The sequence below is a fragment of the Dinoponera quadriceps genome, unplaced genomic scaffold, assembly GCF_001313825.1.
Source record: "Dinoponera quadriceps isolate SergipeBrazil2010 unplaced genomic scaffold, ASM131382v1 scaffold1400, whole genome shotgun sequence".
In the NCBI taxonomy this organism is placed as follows: Eukaryota; Metazoa; Arthropoda; class Insecta; order Hymenoptera; family Formicidae; genus Dinoponera; species Dinoponera quadriceps.
Genome location: NW_014555464.1, coordinates 920 through 19571, shown reverse-complemented (window position 1 = coordinate 19571; position 18652 = coordinate 920). Strand labels below are relative to the sequence as shown.

The 18652-nt window shown below is 37.9% G+C and overlaps 1 protein-coding gene across 1 annotated transcript; it reads left to right on the top strand.

Annotated features, from left to right (window-relative positions):
* Positions 1 to 13501: 13501 nt before the first annotated feature.
* LOC106744321 lies at positions 13502 to 16727 on the top strand. The gene is made up of 4 exons (XM_014618993.1): positions 13502 to 13591; positions 15386 to 15545; positions 16371 to 16505; positions 16639 to 16727. The coding sequence occupies exons 1-4, from the start codon at positions 13502 to 13504 to the stop codon at positions 16725 to 16727; spliced, it is 474 nt and encodes a 157-aa protein (XP_014474479.1).
* The last annotated feature ends 1925 nt before the right edge of the window (positions 16728 to 18652 follow it).

Below are 18652 nucleotides of genomic sequence, written 5' to 3'. Positions count from 1 at the left end.
CAACTTCAGCAATGTTTGCAGTTAAAGTTTGAATTTGCACGGATTCTTCATCATTTTCGATCAGAAGAGGCCACAGTTTTTTCCAGCATGATTTCAATGTCTCTGGCTTCAGTTCTCCCAACGATTCTTTTATGTTAACAATGCATTTCGCTATGTCAAATTTTTTCCAGCATTGCATAACGTTCATATCAGGATCAACTTCCATGGCGTCCAGTATGATTTTGAAGGTTCACTTAATGTAATAAAGCTTAAAGGTCTGGATTATTCCTTGATCCATGGGTTGAAGTAAAGCCGTCGTATTAGGTAGCAAAAATATCACCTTTACATTTGGATACCGATTATATGAAGGGGAGCCACAGCTCCTTCAGGACTCCGGAGCAGGGGTGGGGCAGGCAAGGCCAAAGGAACTTGCACGTGTCTCCTTTTACAACCGCTGTATTTCCTCTTTCGTACAAGGTCTCCTCACTCGCCACTTCTCCGCTCGCTATCGCTCGCTTCTCTCTCGCTGCTTCTCGCTGTCGCTCACTATCTAAACTGTGCGTCACTAGAAGGCGAAACGGACGCGTCTTCTCCGATACGCTTCGCCCGTCGCGCCGAGCGCGGCGCCAGCTGCTACGGTACCGCACGCGGACGGGAACGTCGCGGCCTGCGCGAGGAAGACCTCTCTAGGTCGCAAGCTCTGCTTCCGTCGCTGGCGCGAAACGGAAGTGGTAGAAGTTGGCGCTACATATATACCGATTGGATCCGCGAATAAAGAAATTTTTAGCCGCGAATACAGGAACTGTGTCGCAATTTTTTTAACCCGCGAATAGTGAAAACGCGAATAAGGAAACCGTGAGTAAGGAGCTTTCGCTGTATAGATATTTTTATGTTTAACATAAAATAAAATATATAGTTTAAAATATTAATTTTATTTGTAATAAATGTTAATAATAATAAATGCCAATAAATATAAATATTAGATGTTTAACCAGTTAACTGTTTTTGATGAATATACTTGTCATGAAAAAAGTACAAAATTTTGGCGGCAATTTAAGGTACAGCAATTTAAAGTTAAAACTTTGTACTTTTTTTATGACGAGTATACTCGTCAAAAACAGTTAACTGGTTAATAATTGCATCTTTACCTATTTTTTTACACAATTTTATCGGCCAGCATCAGATGTAATATAAATGTCATTTAATATTTATTGGGTATGGCTTGTCACCGCAATTTGCGTCCGCGTCGATTGCGGGACTTCTTCGCTCCCGCATTTGCGCGGCAGCAGATCCACCTCAGCTAGCTCAGTTTATTTCTCTAAAAGTGAGTCGAATCCCTCGCTATTCCTCGTGGTAGAGCGTTGTGGTTCCCGCACGTTCTTCCTCGATTTCGCGGACGCATCGGAGAGGAGCCGGGAGAGATAATAAATTAGAGACCGGTTTAGCAGTTAAATAACAATACTTTTCGGTTTAATGCCAATGGCAGGCAACTAATCAATTCCATAGATAATAATTTACAACGGCATGTGACATAGAAATTAACAGCTCGTTACTTAGCTTGAGTTCTTCAATTACAGGCAACTAAATTCAATACCTCGGGAGATTCCGTAACGCGATAAAAAGAGAGCGATCTCTCGCCTTCGATGTTCCGCGAGATGTTGTTTTATGCGGCGGATCTGAGCCGTTTGACGGCAGCTATAATAACGTGCATCGTGTTAACGAAAAGCTCTCTTGCTCAGCGTCGTTACGCGGATCTCACCGGGTTTTCCGTTGGGCGCCAGCCGGGTCTTTCCCGACAGTGCCCTTTCCCGACTAGTCCCTGCTTCCGGCCGATCCGATATTTCCCGATTTAACTTGTTCGCCAGAAGCAGTTTCCACAAACAAACCTACGAGCTCCTGACACGGCTCAATATACAAGGTACAATATAATACTGACAACAATTTACCGAGGACTGCGACCGGCGATTAGAGAAGGCAACCGAGTCCCGCGCCTGAGTCTCCGGGATCTCTACGCTCGAGATTCTCTCGAGCACGGCCCTTGTCGCCTTGCGACGTGGTCTCAAAATCTCATAAGTCTGTGCGAGCCAACCTTCAGGACGCCACGGACCTCCAACGAGTTCCAATTCCCGGTCCTCTTATCGCGCCTATGCCGCGAGAAGCAACGGCAACTAACTCGGAATTACAACGCAACTCTAATACTTTTTCTCCCCGCGGCTGTACAATGATTCTCTTTTTCACTCACTCGCCGCCTGAAGCTCGCCTCTCCTCAGGACTCGTCCCGATATTTCGGCAGCTTCGCTCGCTCGCTTTTGAGTTGGGACGTCTGCTTCGCTTGCCGTCGGGCCGCACAGTGTGTCGTGCAGGGTTCCGTCCCCGGGTTCCTTTAGCGCAGAAGGCAGCCGTTGCACGGATCCATCACGTCGATCGATGCGGCATCCGATTGGTTTTCCCGGCTAGATCACGCGCGTCAAGGGTTCTCGCGAGAGCTTCACGTCTGATGTTGTCTTTTCGGCGCTCGCTTTTGTTTCTCCCCGGGACGACCTTCGGCAACTCGAGGGGGTTCGCAGTAGTTCAACAGGGCCCCCGGGCGCGTTTTTCGCGGGATCCTTCCCTGCCTGCTCTGCGACCGGGTCGCAGGACCTTGCGCCTTTCTTAGCGCAAGGTGGATGTCCCGCTGTCGGTCGCCAGCCGTCTGTCCGGGGAGATCCTCCCCGCGTCCTCCCACGCGTCGCTCTAGCCGCCGTCCAGCATCCTCCCGGCAGCTCCGATTCCTTTCTGTCTCTTTCCGTCCGGTATTCTAGCTCATGGGGTTTTCTTGCACTTAAAAAATAATCTATAGTAGCCGCGGGTCCTGTCTCGTTCACAAACAGCACACGAAACCAAAAATCCGTTAACTCGGTCGCCTTCTCTTACGAGAAGGTGCGAGCCTCCGGCTCCTCCTCGGCCAGGCCACAGCTTGAGTAACGAGCGAAAATTTGCGTCGTCACAACATATACATGTTTTCATCAAAGAAATAGATCCTGTTGTATGTATAAGTATAGAATATGTACGATATATAAAAACTGAAGAAATAGTTAACAATCGAAGAATACAAAGTTATTGATTACTTCAATGGCAAGGTTCTACCGCCATCCAATACAGTATATACCAGGTGTAGAAGTATAAAACCGGAATTTCCCTATAGATGGTGCTAGCCATCAGTTTAGGGACCGTAAGACCGCTTCTGCAGCGCCATCATCTCCCTCTAACAGCTGACGAAGATTTTCAACACACAACCCAAGTTTCATACACCGGTATATTTTTCTATAAACTTAAACATGTCGAATTTTGTGCCTACGAACTACGATTTGCAGACAGCATTGGTTTTTTGTTATTATTTGAAGAAAACTGCTGCGCATCGAATGCTTGTCGAAGCTTACGGTGAACATGCCTTTGGTAAAACACAGTGTTTCGAGAGGTTCAAAAAATTCAAAAGTGGTGATTTTGACGTGAGAAACGAAGAACGTGGGAAATCACCGAAAACGTTCGCAGACAACGAATTGCAAGCCTTATTGGATGAAGATGATACTCAAACTCAACAAGAACTCGCGGATGAATTGAATGTGTCTGCGAAAAAGTTCGCAGACAACGAATTGCAAGTCTTATTGGATGAAAATGATACTCAAACTCAACAAGAACTCGCGGATGAATTGAATGTGACGCAGAAAGCTGTCTCAATTCGTTTGAAAGCCTTGGGAAAGATTGAGAAAGTGGGAAAATGGGTTCCGCATGAACTGAATGAAAGACAGCAAGAAAATCGAAAAACCACTTGTGAAATGCTGCTCGACAGATACAAAAGAAAGTCCATCGTATCATGACAGGTGATGAAAAATGGATATATTTTGAGAATCCTAAGCGTCAGAAATCATGGGTGAATCCATCAACATCCACTGCAAATCGCTTTGGAAAGAAGACAATGCTCTGTGTTTGGTGGGATCAGAAGGGTGTAATCTATCATGAGCTGCTAAAACCTTGTGAAACCGTTAACACTGATCGCTAGCAACAGCAAATGATCGATTTAAATCGCGTGAAAAACGACCGGAATATGGAAAAAAGGCAACACAGTCATTTTGCTCCATGATAATACCCCATCACACACAGCAAAACGGGTCAGGGAAACGATCGAGGCGTTCAGTTGGGAAATACTAAATAACGCATGCGGCTTATTCTCCAGACTTGGCTCCGTCCGATTATCATCTATTCGCATCAATGGGACACGCTCTCGCTGAACAACACTTCAATTCGTATGGAAATGTACGAAAATAGCTCGATAGCTGGTTCGCTTCAAAAGAAGAAATGTATTTTTGGCGTGGCATTCATAAACTGCCGGAGAGGTGGGAAAAATGTATAAATAACAATGGACATTATTTTGAATAAAATATTTTTTATCATTTTCAAACAACAGACGTGTAATTTTTACAAAAAAAATTCCGGTTTTATACTTCTACACCTGGTAAACGCATTTCTGAAGATATAGATGGTAATCCTAGCGCGAAACACACTTCTATAATTGTCAAAAATAAAAGAAATAGTATGTATAATTTCATACTAGCTTTCTACGAACTTGCAAACACAACCATGGAATCTTTTATCGGAATCATTCTTTTGAGCCCAACGTATCAACATCGAAGTACTTGGATAAATTCGATTTAAAACTTTCAAGGAAGGATTGGAAAGCGATAAAACCGCGCGACATATTATATTAAGATGAACGAATGTACATTACCTTCCAGCCTTGATGGACAGTTATTTTTGCGAAAAATATCTGGATGCAATTTCGCATACCCTGTCCATGGACATTCAAAACTGCAAGAGGTTTGCAACAAAGAAAAATTTATTATTGCCGGGTCAGATCAAAATGCAACGAATATTGTGCAAGTTTAATTTGTACACTTACAAATGCATACAGTTTGTACACTCACAAAAAACTGGAAAGGAGGATAAAAACATTATATTTAAGTATATTATTAAAAATTCGGCGCGGGACTATATACATAAAAAAAGGAGGCAATTGAGAAGACCTACAAAATCGTTAGTAGCGTACACTTTAGTTAATACTAAAATTGAATAACATATATGCGAAATCAAGCAAAAGATTTGATCGATTTCGGAGATCCATATCCTCCTATTTTATTAAAACGTGAAAACTAACGTGTTAAGAAAGGTTATTGCTGAAGCGAAGAACAAACGTTTCGGGCTTGTTGGAAAAAAGTCTATTAATAATCTTATAAACATGAAGGATATTATACATTTAGGGTCGGTGCATAAAATTGGCGCATCTCCGTTTTTTTTTTTTGTTATTATTGGACTAAAGAGCAAAAGTTATTATATAAATTACACCATAAGAATGATCCGCAATCATTTATGGCAATTGATGCAACGGGATCTGTGGTGAAAAAGATAAAATATTCTCATACAAAATCGAAACACATATTTTTATATCAATGCGTGAGCGTGTCACATGCAGGCCGTGTACCCGTATTCCAAATGCTGTTCGCAAAACAAAACACGGTAGCAATCACAACATGGTTATTAAAGATTCTAAGCACTAGTGTATCTGTACCTCGAATTACAGTTTGCGATTTTAGTCAAGCTCTTTTGATATCATTATTTATAGCATTTGCTCAAAAAACGTGATTTACACGAATATATGCAAAGTTGTTACGATGCTGTAGTAGGGAAAGGTCATAATTTACCCGATACATTTATCAGATTAGATGTAAGTCACTTAGTATCTATAATATGTAAATGAGATTGTTTAAAGCAACATCCGTTGCCTAAAGTGCGACAATTTTTTATTCGGGCTATTTGTCAAATATATAACATGCAAAATTTAGATGATATAGAATATCTTTTAAAATCTTTGTTAATTATAGCAGTGAGTGAGAATATTGGCACATCATGTGGGCAGAATTTAGAATCACAGACACGATTTAATTATGTGAATAATATCATTAAAGGTGTGTTTTTAAAATTAGACGAAGAAGTGGCAGAAAATACATGTAATAATGAAGACGAAGTCAATCTCGAAATTGATTGTCATACAGGATGGCTAGAATGGAGCAAGACCATTTATGATAGAACTTGTATTAGTATCACAAACTACAAATGGAGATGCACTAAACGCATTTTACAATGTCAAAATCGCGAAAATTTGAAGAGGCTAATGAATTATTTGCCGATTTGGACAGGTGTTATGTTACCATATTTTAAAGTTGGTAATATTATTGCAACTTCCAGCATCGAGTCGGAATTTGGAAATATTACAAAACGAGTTTTTAAAAACAAATTTCCTTTGCGAGTTGATAAATTTATTATGTGTCATCTAGATTACATAGATGGACGCATAAAAGAAGCATCGACTCATTATTCAAACACGGACACAGAATTTGCACAAGAAAATAATAATATTACTGACAAAAATATCGATAACAAAATAGACATATCTCCAAATCATATCCTTGATACGAATTAGATCCTGTTGTACTAGATCCATTTGATACCTACAGGATTTGTCTAATAAGTACTGGGACTGATTTTTCCGGCCAATGGAAAGGGGTGGAGGGCGGTCTATATGGGCGGGATCGGTGATGAGGGATGTCACTTGAGCTAAGAGACCCGGCTCAGTTGCCTCTAAGCCTTTGGAATGTGTAGATCGCGCCTGAAGTGAAAGTGTGCTCGCGCTGAGAGTCAAGATGCAGCGAATCATCGAGCAGCGTTGTGCCATCAAATTTTACATAAATTTTACGCAGAAGTGCTCGAACGTTTGAGGATTAGGGCCCGCTGCGTCCAAATGAAAATCGCCGATACTTAGATGCTCTGTCACGACAATACGCTCATTCACACGTCGCTAATTGTGAGGGAGGCACTGACCAAACACAACGTGGCAACGCTGCCCCAACCACCCTACAGACTAGATATGGCTCCCCCAAACTTATTCTTGTTCCCTCGGATCAAAAGGAACCTGAAAAAGTAAAAATAAAATAATTGATAAGACATCGTTTCGGGATGATTGAAGCGGTCCAAGCGGCTTCGACAGGAACAGTTTTACGATTGCCGACTTCCAGGAGGCTGGAATGAAAACTGGAAAAAGCTCTAGCAGCGGTGTATTGATGCAGAAGGGTCATATTTTGAAGAATATTAACTCACTGTACATATATCAACAATAAAATTATTTTTATGATTTTAATCCCGATACTTATTGGACAATATCTTTATGAAAATTGCGGCGGTTTGGGTGATGCACAAGCTAAGAAGAAAAAACGATTGGGATTACGTACAAGCACATAAAGTATTTGAAATACCTATTTTCAAAAATGGCAATTTTGGTGATAGTGTGCGTATAAACGAAAAGTACGTTTCAATCAGGGAAACATGCACGTTTCATTCTGTTTGGCAATTATTTATGCACGCCATTGGGAAAGAATGCCGTTATAAAGAAATTGTATAGCACCTCGACATCCCACAGTACAATTAGGTGTAAATGTTCTTTGTCGTGGGAAACTTACTGCATCATACTACTTACTGCATCATACTACGTAGCCCAATGTAATATACTTAAAAATATACATATCTGTGAGAAAACAACAACAAGATACATGGAAATTATTAATGCAAATTGCAATGTAGCACACCTGATAGACATTCTTTTTTATGAAACATCAACAATGACACAATTTGTAAGCTGCAATGATTGCGATTTTATACAATCAAAAAACTCTTGACATTTATATGTTATCGTAGGTATGTTTATTGTAAAAGGTCTAGTTGCGAGAAGCGATTAATGATACTTAACGGTGCAAAAGGTAAAAATAAATATAGTAAATGTAAAGATTGCATCACCAAAAAGAACGAATATGGTCCGCATATATTTTTGGATACTTTTCTAATAACTAATCCCAATTATAAAAGCAAGATTCGTGTTAAATCAACATTAGACAGTGTTACAAAATCAATTTTAATCGAAGACCAAAAGTTTTATATACGAGGGCAAGGTGAAAAGTTCTCGGCCTGACCCAGAAATGGCATTCCAATCGGCGAAAGTTTACGTTTCTTGCCTGCGCGCACATATCATTAGTTCGTATGACAAGCTTCAACTTGTTAGCTCAAGTAGTTTGTGTAAACGAGTCTTTGCAGTACACGTCTTGCGCGTGTTTCGTTAAAATGGATAAATTTGAATATCGTGCGGTCATAAAATTCTTCGTTCTGGATGGGTTAACCCCTAAGGAAATTCATCCGAAGTTGACAAAAGTTTACGGGAACTCTGCTCTTTCAATCTCAACCGTTAAAAAGTGGACAACTGAATTTAAACGTGGTCGCGCGTCGCTCGAAGATGACCCACGTGAAGGACGGCCAAAAACTGCAACCACACCGGAAACTATCGAAAAGGTGCACAATATCGTGTTGGACGATAGGCGAGTAAAGGTGTGTGCGATAGCTGAGGCCGTGGGCATATCAGAAGAAAGGGTGCGAATCATCTTGCACGAAGAATTAGGAATGCGAAAGCTCTGCGCAAGATGGGTGCCGCATTTGCTGAATGCGGATCAAAAGCAAATGCGCAAACGACATTCGCAAGAATGTTTGGATCGATACAAGAGGCTCGGCCATCCCCCCTATTTTCCTGATTTGGCACCCTCGGACTTCCATCTCTTCCCAAACCTGAAGAAATTTGTTTCTGGAAAGCGCTTCGCGTCCAATGAAGAAGTTGAGAGGGCCGTAGATGAATATTTTAACAGTCTTCTAGAATCTCACTTGCGGGAAGGAATACTGATGTTGGAGAAACGCTGGACCAAGTGTGTTGAAGTCAAGGAAGATTATGTAGAAAAATAAAATCGCTTTTTAACTGAAAATCACAGTCTTTCATTGTCAGGCCAAGAACTTTTCACTTTGCCCTCGTATTTAGCGGAATAATAAATTATATTTCGTATGATACAAGTAATTCCACAAGTAAATTAAAAAACGGACATCACGTAACAATGGCACTTACTGGAATGCATTGGTACGAGTACTATGACTTAAAAAAAGAAAAAAATTACTTTTCACCGCAAAAAATAGCCACGTCACACATCATTATGTATGTAACATAAATAATATCGCGTCACATATGTTAGATATATTAAATGTTAAAACAAGAATTTAATTCAGTAAAATAAATATTATACCCTTAATATATTACGTTTTTTTTGTATCAAAAACTCTAGAACTCTTCGAGATACATTAAATGAGCTATTCAGAATTTGATTCCGATCTTGATGTTAGGTGTGAAGTTAGCACCCCATTTTTTATTGTTTTTTTTTTTAGTGTTAATCGCCGGAACTCTTTTTTATGAATATAAGAGTACTCCTATACTCTTCGAAAGAAAGCTAGAATTCTAATCAGAACTATCGAGAACTAAGGTTGGGGTGCTAACTTCACACGCTCCATCAAAAACTTGTAAAAGACTGTTCAGAATCTGTTTGCGCTGCAGATTTAGCTATCTAGGGACATAAGTCAAAGTTATTAAAATTTGTGACGTTGTATCTTATATACATAATTAATAGATCTATTTTATTGGAATTCGCTTTGTATTGTTTGACATTAATTTAAAAGTTATTATTTTTTCGCAACACTTAATAAAGTTTTCTATATGGCCCGGAAAATATAAAAGGAAATAAAATTAATACGAATATTAATTAACCCTTTGCACTCGAGGGCTCCGGAGCGGAGCCATTTAAAATTTGTCTTTAAACTCTTCAAACTCAAATGCAAATAGCAAGAGCGGAATATCCTATACACAATAGTTTTTACGATTTGTCTTTGTCCTTATGTTATGAACTGAAAGTTATTTGCATTGTCTCCATAGCGGAGCCCTCGAGTTTGAAGACAAATTTTAAATGTCTCCGCCCCGGAGCCCTCGAGTATTAAAAAGCTCAGTTTGATATGTAAGATGGTTACTAAATTGTAGCCCACGGACATTGAAAGTCTAAGAAGCACGTGCGTGCCACTGTCAGACAATTTTATCCTTCCATTATAATTTAAAATTATCGCGTCAAACATCTAGCGGTACAACTCTTATTGCCTACCCTTCTTATTAAAATTTATTTTCATAAAAATGAATTTAAAAAAAGTACGTCTTCTTCAAATTCATATACCAGATTGATTGATAAATCTTTAAAATGAAAATTAAAAAATCATTTTGTTAGCAAAACTCAACTTTATTCTTCAACATAATCTCCTTTTAGCTCAATACACCGAGTCCAACGAGTTTGTAGCTTCTTTAAACCTTCCAAATAATAACATGTTTCTAAACCACCGATATATGCATCTATTTCCCATTCAACCTCTTCATTTGAAGTAAATCTCTTTCTCTGGAGCCATTTTTGAGATTTGGAAACAGATAGGAGTCACACAGCGCCAGATCTGGAGAATACAGTGGATGTGGGAGCAATTCATATCTCAATTTGTTCAATTTTGCTATTGCTTTTACCGATTTGTGAGCTGGTGGATTATCTTGATGAACGAGAATTTTTTTCTTCGCTAAATGAGGCCGTTTTTTCTTGATTTCATTATTCAATCGGTCCAACAATAATACATAATATTCTCCTGTGATTGTTCTTTCCTTTTCCTCATAATTGATGAGGATTATTCTATGTGCATCCCAAAACACAGTAGCCAGAACCTTTCCAGCCGATTGTTGCGTCTTTGGTCGCTTCGGAGTACTTCCACCCTTTGGAACTCATTGTGCCGACTGTTGATTCGATTCAGATGTATAATAGTGGATCCATGTTTCATCAACGGTTATGTATCGCCGCAAAAATTCCTTTGATTTGTGCCTAAACATGTTCAAACAATGCTGAGAAGTGCGAACTCGTTCACGTTTTTGCTCGATTGTTAACAATCGTGGCATCCATCTTGCAGTTCGCTTTCTCATACTCAAATGTTCGTGTATATAGGATATTGAATACACGTTCAAATGAGATGTCCACAGCTAGTTCACGTAATTTTACTTTGGGGTCATCCAACAGGATATCTTGGATTTTTTCATTCATATTTGGTGTTGTTACCTCATTTGGCCGACCACTGCGTCGTGCATCCGATGTGCTGGTACGACCACATTTAAACTCAGCAATTCAGTTATATACAGTTGCATTCAACGGAGCAGACTCTCCCAAAGTTTTTTGGAAGACCTCAATCATTTCTTGCGGTTGCAAGCCTTTAAATAGATTATATAATTACTTAATCAAATACAAATACTTATATACGAATTTCAGTTTTTTTCCATTTTTACAAAATATCAGAGGTTATGTGTTTTTGGTGGCTGTCACAAATATACTGATTGTCATAGCTGTCTGCAACTGTATAGCGAAAGGTTTGAAGATTGACACTACTGGAAATTCACTGCATATTGGAGGTGGCAATATCACTAATGTGTCATTCTAAAGACTTAGTATCAATCAACCTGATATTACCTCAAAAAAGTAGTTTTGTATTTTGTTTAATACCAAAAAAATTCGAATATATCAATTCAAATGATACACTGTATATACATAACACACAAAATAATGGAAAAAAGCACTATGATGAACTATAATGGAAAATAATGGACAATAATGAAATATAACGAAAAAAGGTAATATAAAGTAATAGAAAAAATATTGAATATTTTAGTAATATCATATATATAAATATTATATAAAAAACACAAAGCTATCATTATATGAAATACGCAAAGAAAAATAAAACATAACAGCACTATACAGGGTGTCCCAGACCACCCGTCTAACCCGATTTTTTCGTAAACGCGACATTTTAAAGAAAAATGTTTCAGACAAAAGTTTTGTGACTTTGAGGGGCACATAAGATGGTGTCATTGGTTTGACCTTGGATAGTCGTTTGAAGATCACGTGAAGGTCACCTTTAATTTCTTAAATGGAAACCCCCATTTTTCAACGCATATTCTTGTAGCTTACTTCGAGAGCTTTCCAAAACGCTATAATGAAACGTTTTTTTAATCAGTACTTTTCGAGTTATGAGGGTTGAAAGTTACGGTACCGCCGGCATTAGCATTACCCAGTCGTGATGTATGACATGTCTGATACTGTCACGTAAGGTATAACAAAATTCTCATTTACCAGCCATGTCGTATTCAAACGCGGAAGCTTGTGATATGATACCTCTCTGTTCTCGATTACTATTTGTGGGGAAGACTAAAAGATCTGGTATACCGCGAACGCCCTACGACAAGAGATGATATGATTCGTAGAATACGTCTCGCTATTCGTTCTCTACATGTTGATGAAATTCTTCATGCAACAAATAATTTCGAGAAAAGAGTACTTGCTTGCATTGAAGCAAACGGTGGACATTTCGAACACCAGGCCTAATAACATCAGCCACACACACACACACACGCGCGCGCGCGTACAGCAGAGAGGGTTTGGAGTCGATAAATACTACGGGAGTGACGAACCGTGGGGTCCTTATCTCTGTGACACACACACATTCACACACACAAACACACAAACACACAAAGAGGTGTAAATCCGACCGTGCAACCTCCACCTTGGGTAATGCTAATGCCGGCGGTACCGTAACTTTCAACCCTCATAACTCGAAAAGTACTGATTTAAAAAACGTTTCATTATAGCGTTTTGGAAAGCTCTCGAAGTAAGCTACAAGAATATGCATTGAAAAATGGGGGTTTCCATTTAAGAAATTAAAGGTGACCTTCACGTGATCTTCAAACGACTATCCAAGGTCAAACCAATGACACCATCTTATGTGCCCCTCGAAGTCACAAAACTTTTGTCTGAAACATTTTTCTTTAAAATGCCGCGTTTACGAAAAAATCGGGTGAGACGGGTGGTCTGGAACACCCTGTATATGTATACAAATAAAATATATTGCAAAATAACGATAATTAATATGTAACTAGTATGGTTGTATGATTATTGATTATTATAATGAATTATATTTAAAATATGTTTTTTGCAACTAGTAATAATAATAATTTGTTATCGTATTATAAAATAATTGATAATAGACAGGAACGAACTCCGGCATCGGTCGCTCGCTGGGTTAAAAGCCGCGGATCTCGCTTATCGGATCGCCGGGTTCGTTAATAAAGGCTTGTGTGTTATGTTGAACCACAATAGCGTTTATTTGAAATTCGAAATGTTTTGAGATGACGTGGTTACAAGTATGCGTGTTTACAAGTTTATCGGCGATTCGCTTGGGCGAGAATATCGATGTGTACTAGAAGGTGATCTTTGTACAACATGGTGCGTGGCGCTCGCGAGGAGCGTGGCGCGCGGCGGGATCGCGGCTGTCGATCGCGGATTGATACGGGTAAGTTTGAAGGCGGAGCTTCTAACGCAAGAGACGGGGCGAACGCGGTTCGACGGGCTCGCGATAATGCGCGTAATAATGACGGGCTGTTCGGCGACAATTCGGCGATGCGTCACAGATCGCTATCGGTTGTGGGGAATCGGATGCGTGAACGATAATGGCAGTGCGCGTAGGTGACGCTAGTAGCAAAACGCTCATGCAAGAGCCTATCGCTCGGTCGAGAGCTTGCAACAGCAAGATAGAGGCCGTAAACACGCTGACTCCGAATCTCGATCGGAATGATTCGGCTAGGAAAGTCGAGAGCCTGCTAGACATGGATCTAAGAATCTATGGATGTAGTTTAAAATGATTTTTTAGGCAAGGGAGTTGGCTAATTTGCGGTAAGGGGAATGAGAGCGCTCTCCTTTTTTATTTGCTGATTGTTTCTACAATAAGACACCATCTACTTTTCAATGAATGTAACTGAAGATGTCAGAAGTTTGTGTGATATATAGAGCAGGTTCCACTTAACGCTCACAACGACGCGAGCGTCATTCTATCTTTGTTTCTTGCTAGATGTTAAATAAAGACAGAGAGCTTGGTATCGTTAAACGGAACCTGCCCATTGTCCATCGAAACAATTTCTCAAAGACGCTAAATAGGTTCGTATTTTGAGTTTTCAACCATCGAACATCGTTCTATTGAGTTTAGAAATTTTACAATTTGTAAATTTTTACAATTTTTAATAAAAAAATGTCAAAATAGATTTTCTGCAGGATTAAAGGGCATTTTTTTTTTTCTACGAGTTATCATAGTTATATTAAAACTTTTCGAAATGTAAAATACATTTTTTATGTTATTGTTACGCCCGTGTCTTGATGCCCGCGCTTTTAGCGCTCAGAACGTACAGCTAATTCTCTTGACAACAAGTCATAAACAACAGATGATCAGCGTTGACCGATAAACAACGGGTTTGAGAGATTCTCTCTGAGACGGTCGAGTCGCCGTAACATGCGCGTCGGTCTTTCGAGAGGGAGAGAGCTTGAGTCTGCGAGTTACGCGTGCTTCCTTGTAAATAGCAAATATAGTTGAAGTTGTTTTCCTTTTTACGTTGTCTCGTTTTATTTCCCCGCGCGAGCGTAACATTATATTAAATATACGTCTACATTTTATAAAATTAATTATTAGAAGCAATTCATATTCCATACTTTAATTCGGAGGTTAGAGAATATAAAATATATCTACACTTGCGGGAATTATCGGGTATACGACGGAAACATCCAACAATATCCTGTTGTAGAAAGAGACAGCACTACACCTCCCTTATCGCGGATTTACCACCGGATCTGCTTTACACTCTATCCATAAATTCTTAGATCCATGCTGCTAGAGCACGGCGGAGATCGCGAACGCGCTGATCCCGGTATCTCGAGTGTGATTAGATGGTTAGTGCCAACAGCAGTCTGGCGGAGGCAATGAGCACACTCGTCCCAATTTCCAGATCGTCGCTCGTGTGAGGATCGGGCGTTCCTTGCTCGCTTGCTTTCGCTCGCTTGTACGGTTTGCTCAAATCGCTCTCGTGCCGATTTGTTCGCGGCATGTGCTTTTATACGGTTTTCGCGTGGTCATCGGCGTTCTGTTGCTTAGCAACGCGATTTGTTAAATGAAGACGTACGCAATGTTTGCGTGGCCCGGTTGCGTTGTCTCAATGATTGTTGTTCGAAACGCCACGTCGTGAAATGTTTATATGGCACTTTCGCATTGGATACAGCCCGACGAGTGTTTGGTCGGGCCGTTTAGTGACGCTGCATCGCTGCACCGTCACAAACTAATAAAGTAATATAATACTTCCCGTAAAAGTTTATTTAAAATTAAATTTATAATATAATAAAAATTGTTATTATTACTAATTATAAACATAGTTACCGTACTTTAATCGTTATAACACACATACATACACACGTGCGCACGCGCACGCACACACATATGTACACATGCATATATATGTATATAGATATATTTTAATTTTTTCAAATGTGTTTTTAAAAAGTTATGCATATAGTTACAGAGTGGTAGTTCAGGACTAGTACAATGTGCTCAATCGTTAAGCGTGGGTGTCAGTAACACGAGTGGAGATGGAAACAGTAACAATAGCGGCAATAGTAGTGGAAATAGCGACAGAAGAAGAAGGACTGGTCTTAGCACTGTTATGCAGCGGCCAGGTATAACATAGTCAACATTTGAATTGTCCTTATTTTTTTATGCAATTAATGATTAGAGTCGCACGATTTATAAGTATATATACATGTATATGTATAGTGCTTTCTATATAATATTTATATGTTTGTATATTTGATATATGCTTAATATTTTATTTATACTATTGACAATTTTATCATCGTAAATAATATATATCGGTTTTAAATTTAAAAATTTAATAATAAAAAATTTTTATTATCGGATACTGTAGGATTTCTATGCTAATTAAGTTTTTTAATTATTTTTTATATAAATATAAACTGTAATTTTGGTTTGGTTCTGTTAATATGTAACTTTTAATATTAATATTTTGTTCTAAATGTTTTCGATAACAAAAACTTTGTGCTTTGGATAATTTAAATGTTCATTATATTGACACAATTTTATTATTTTATTTATATTTTTTAAATAGCTGATGATATATACCAGAATAAAAAATATATTACTAAAATATTTTATATAAGTACTTATAAGCTTTTCACATATTTTATTTGACTATATATTGCTCTTTTCGCTTTGATATAAAATAAATAAGATGATAATATGACTATCATTATATTTATGTATTTAACTTCAATACCACACCGCGTGTGGTATCGAATCTTTTAATTTAATATTTATTTGATTAAATTCGCAAGCTTTTGTACGTTTATGTTGTAATCTCTATTATTATATTTAAACCCTCATTTTTTAACATTTATACAGTGTTTTATTTTCTTTTTGATTTTGCATGTTTTTTGTGTCTACTGCACTTCCGTTCCTTCCGTTGGTTGGTAATATGCATGTAGTTATAAACCAAGAACTGGTAATGGAGGTAGAAGCTAGGATGAATAGAGCTTATCTACCGCCACGGCTGTTACCAACTCACCTTAGAGGACCACTTCCACACCACAGGAAATCTTCATTATATCATACTAGTACTGGTAATTTTTTGTACTTTTGTTAATTTGATTTTTTGCATTTTGTATAATTGAAAAATGATTATGATTAGATATATACTTGCTTCATATTATTAAAAATGACAATAATATTTTACTTCCTTTCTTCTTCATATAGGATGTCGCAGAATTCGAGACCATAATTTTATGAAGAGATTTGTTAAGAGAATTAATTTTTCCTCGGCAAAAATGTTAAAGCATGTATAATAATTTCTGAGATAGACAAATTTAATTTATTTCAAATAGATCTTCTATTTTAATTTGAGGTTGAGCTATAACCTTAATAACCTTAAATATCTTAAGAAAATATAATTGAGGTTAAGCAATATTATGTTAAAAATTGAAAATAACTTTTTTTGACATTATTTTTAAGGAAAAATTGTCACCATATTGTTTAGAAAACTTCTCAGTAACTTTAAAGTTACAAGTTTTAGGGCAATTTATATAGGATGATTCATTTTAAGTGATACCGGTTTTTCATTTAAACTAAATGTTTACATTTAAACTAAACAGTAAAAGTTTTCTGAAAAAAATGTTTTAAACGAAATGTTTATTATATTAAGCAATGTGTTAAGTGACTATCTTCATTTGATCTGAAGTATTATACAGAAGTCTGATGAAAAATTGTCGGTGTCACATAGAAATAGCACTTAAATTTCAAAGGCTTACTTCTTAAATTTTGGTTTTTCATTCGTATGCTTACAAGAGAATGACCAGGATTTGTCGCTGCCGATTTGAACGAGATTGGTATATGTAGTAATACTACTTTTCTGTGAATGAATAATAAAGCTATTAGATGTAGTCTCATCTTATTAAATGTAACTTTCAAGCATTCGCAAGAAAAAAAAACGTTTAAAGTCTTTAGTTTAAAGTTGATACGTCTGTAACGATTAACAATGACGTTACTAGTTAGCATCCGTAGCAGATACTTCTTGTCACAGATTCGAGTCTTGTTTTTTTTTTATCCACATTCATAAAGATGTGATCGTGCAACATAATTTAACAAGAAAATTTTTATTTTAGGATATATTTATTCATTATATACTTATATATATTGTTCCGTCCCGAGGTACCCCGGAACTCCCTCCTCCCCCTGTTTTCTTTATCGCCCTTCTTTTTCGCTCTCCCTTCCCTACACTCTTCTTTCATCCCGGTAGTCACTTGTTGACATTGTACCGGGGCTGTTTCTGCGTCCAAAATCAATTATAATGTTAGTTTGTAGTCCTGACCGTATTGTTGTGATATTTTGTTTCATTAAAATAATTCACACCTTTTACTTACCTCTTTTCGAGCTTATTAAATTTAATTAAATAAGATCCGGCAGTCACTGCCGCCGAATAGCAGAAGTATCCTTACGCAGACTGACCACCGAATTTTACTACAGTATTTTTATAATATTATAATTATATATTTTTATAATTTTCATACAGTAACAGAAATGAGGGGAGTTATGAGATTTTCTGTGAATGATAAAGTGACACGGGGATCAGGCTTTTGCACACTGATAAGTCACGGAGCTTTCAAGGCTGATCCTTGAAGAGATTCTTATTTTGCTTAAAATTTGGTGGTCAGTCTGCGTAACGATACTTCCGCTATTCGGCGGCAGCGACTATGGATCTTATTTAATTAAATTTGATAAGCTCGAAAAAAGGTAAGTAAAAGGTGTGAATTATTTTAATGAAACAAAATATCACAACGATACGGTCGGGACTACAAATTAACTTTATAATTGATTTTGGAAGCAGAAACGGCCACGGTACAATGTCAAAAGCGACTACCGGGATGAAAGAAGAACGTAGAGAAGGGAGACCGAAAAAGAACAACAATAAAGAAAATAGGGGGAGGAGGGAGTTCCGGGGTACCTCGGAACGTAACAATATAATACAGGATGTCCCATTTTAAAGTTTCCATTAGATTATTTTTTTAGGAAAGCATTTAAGGAAAACATATTTTTAACAAAAATTGTATGGTTTGGAAGAGGACATAAGATGATATCATTGACTTGACTTCTGATAGTCTTTTGAAGGTCACATGAAGGTCACATGAAGGTCACCTTCAATTTCTTAAGTGGAAACTCCTATTTTTTATTGTATATTCTTATTGTTTACCTCGAGAACTTTTCAAAACACTAT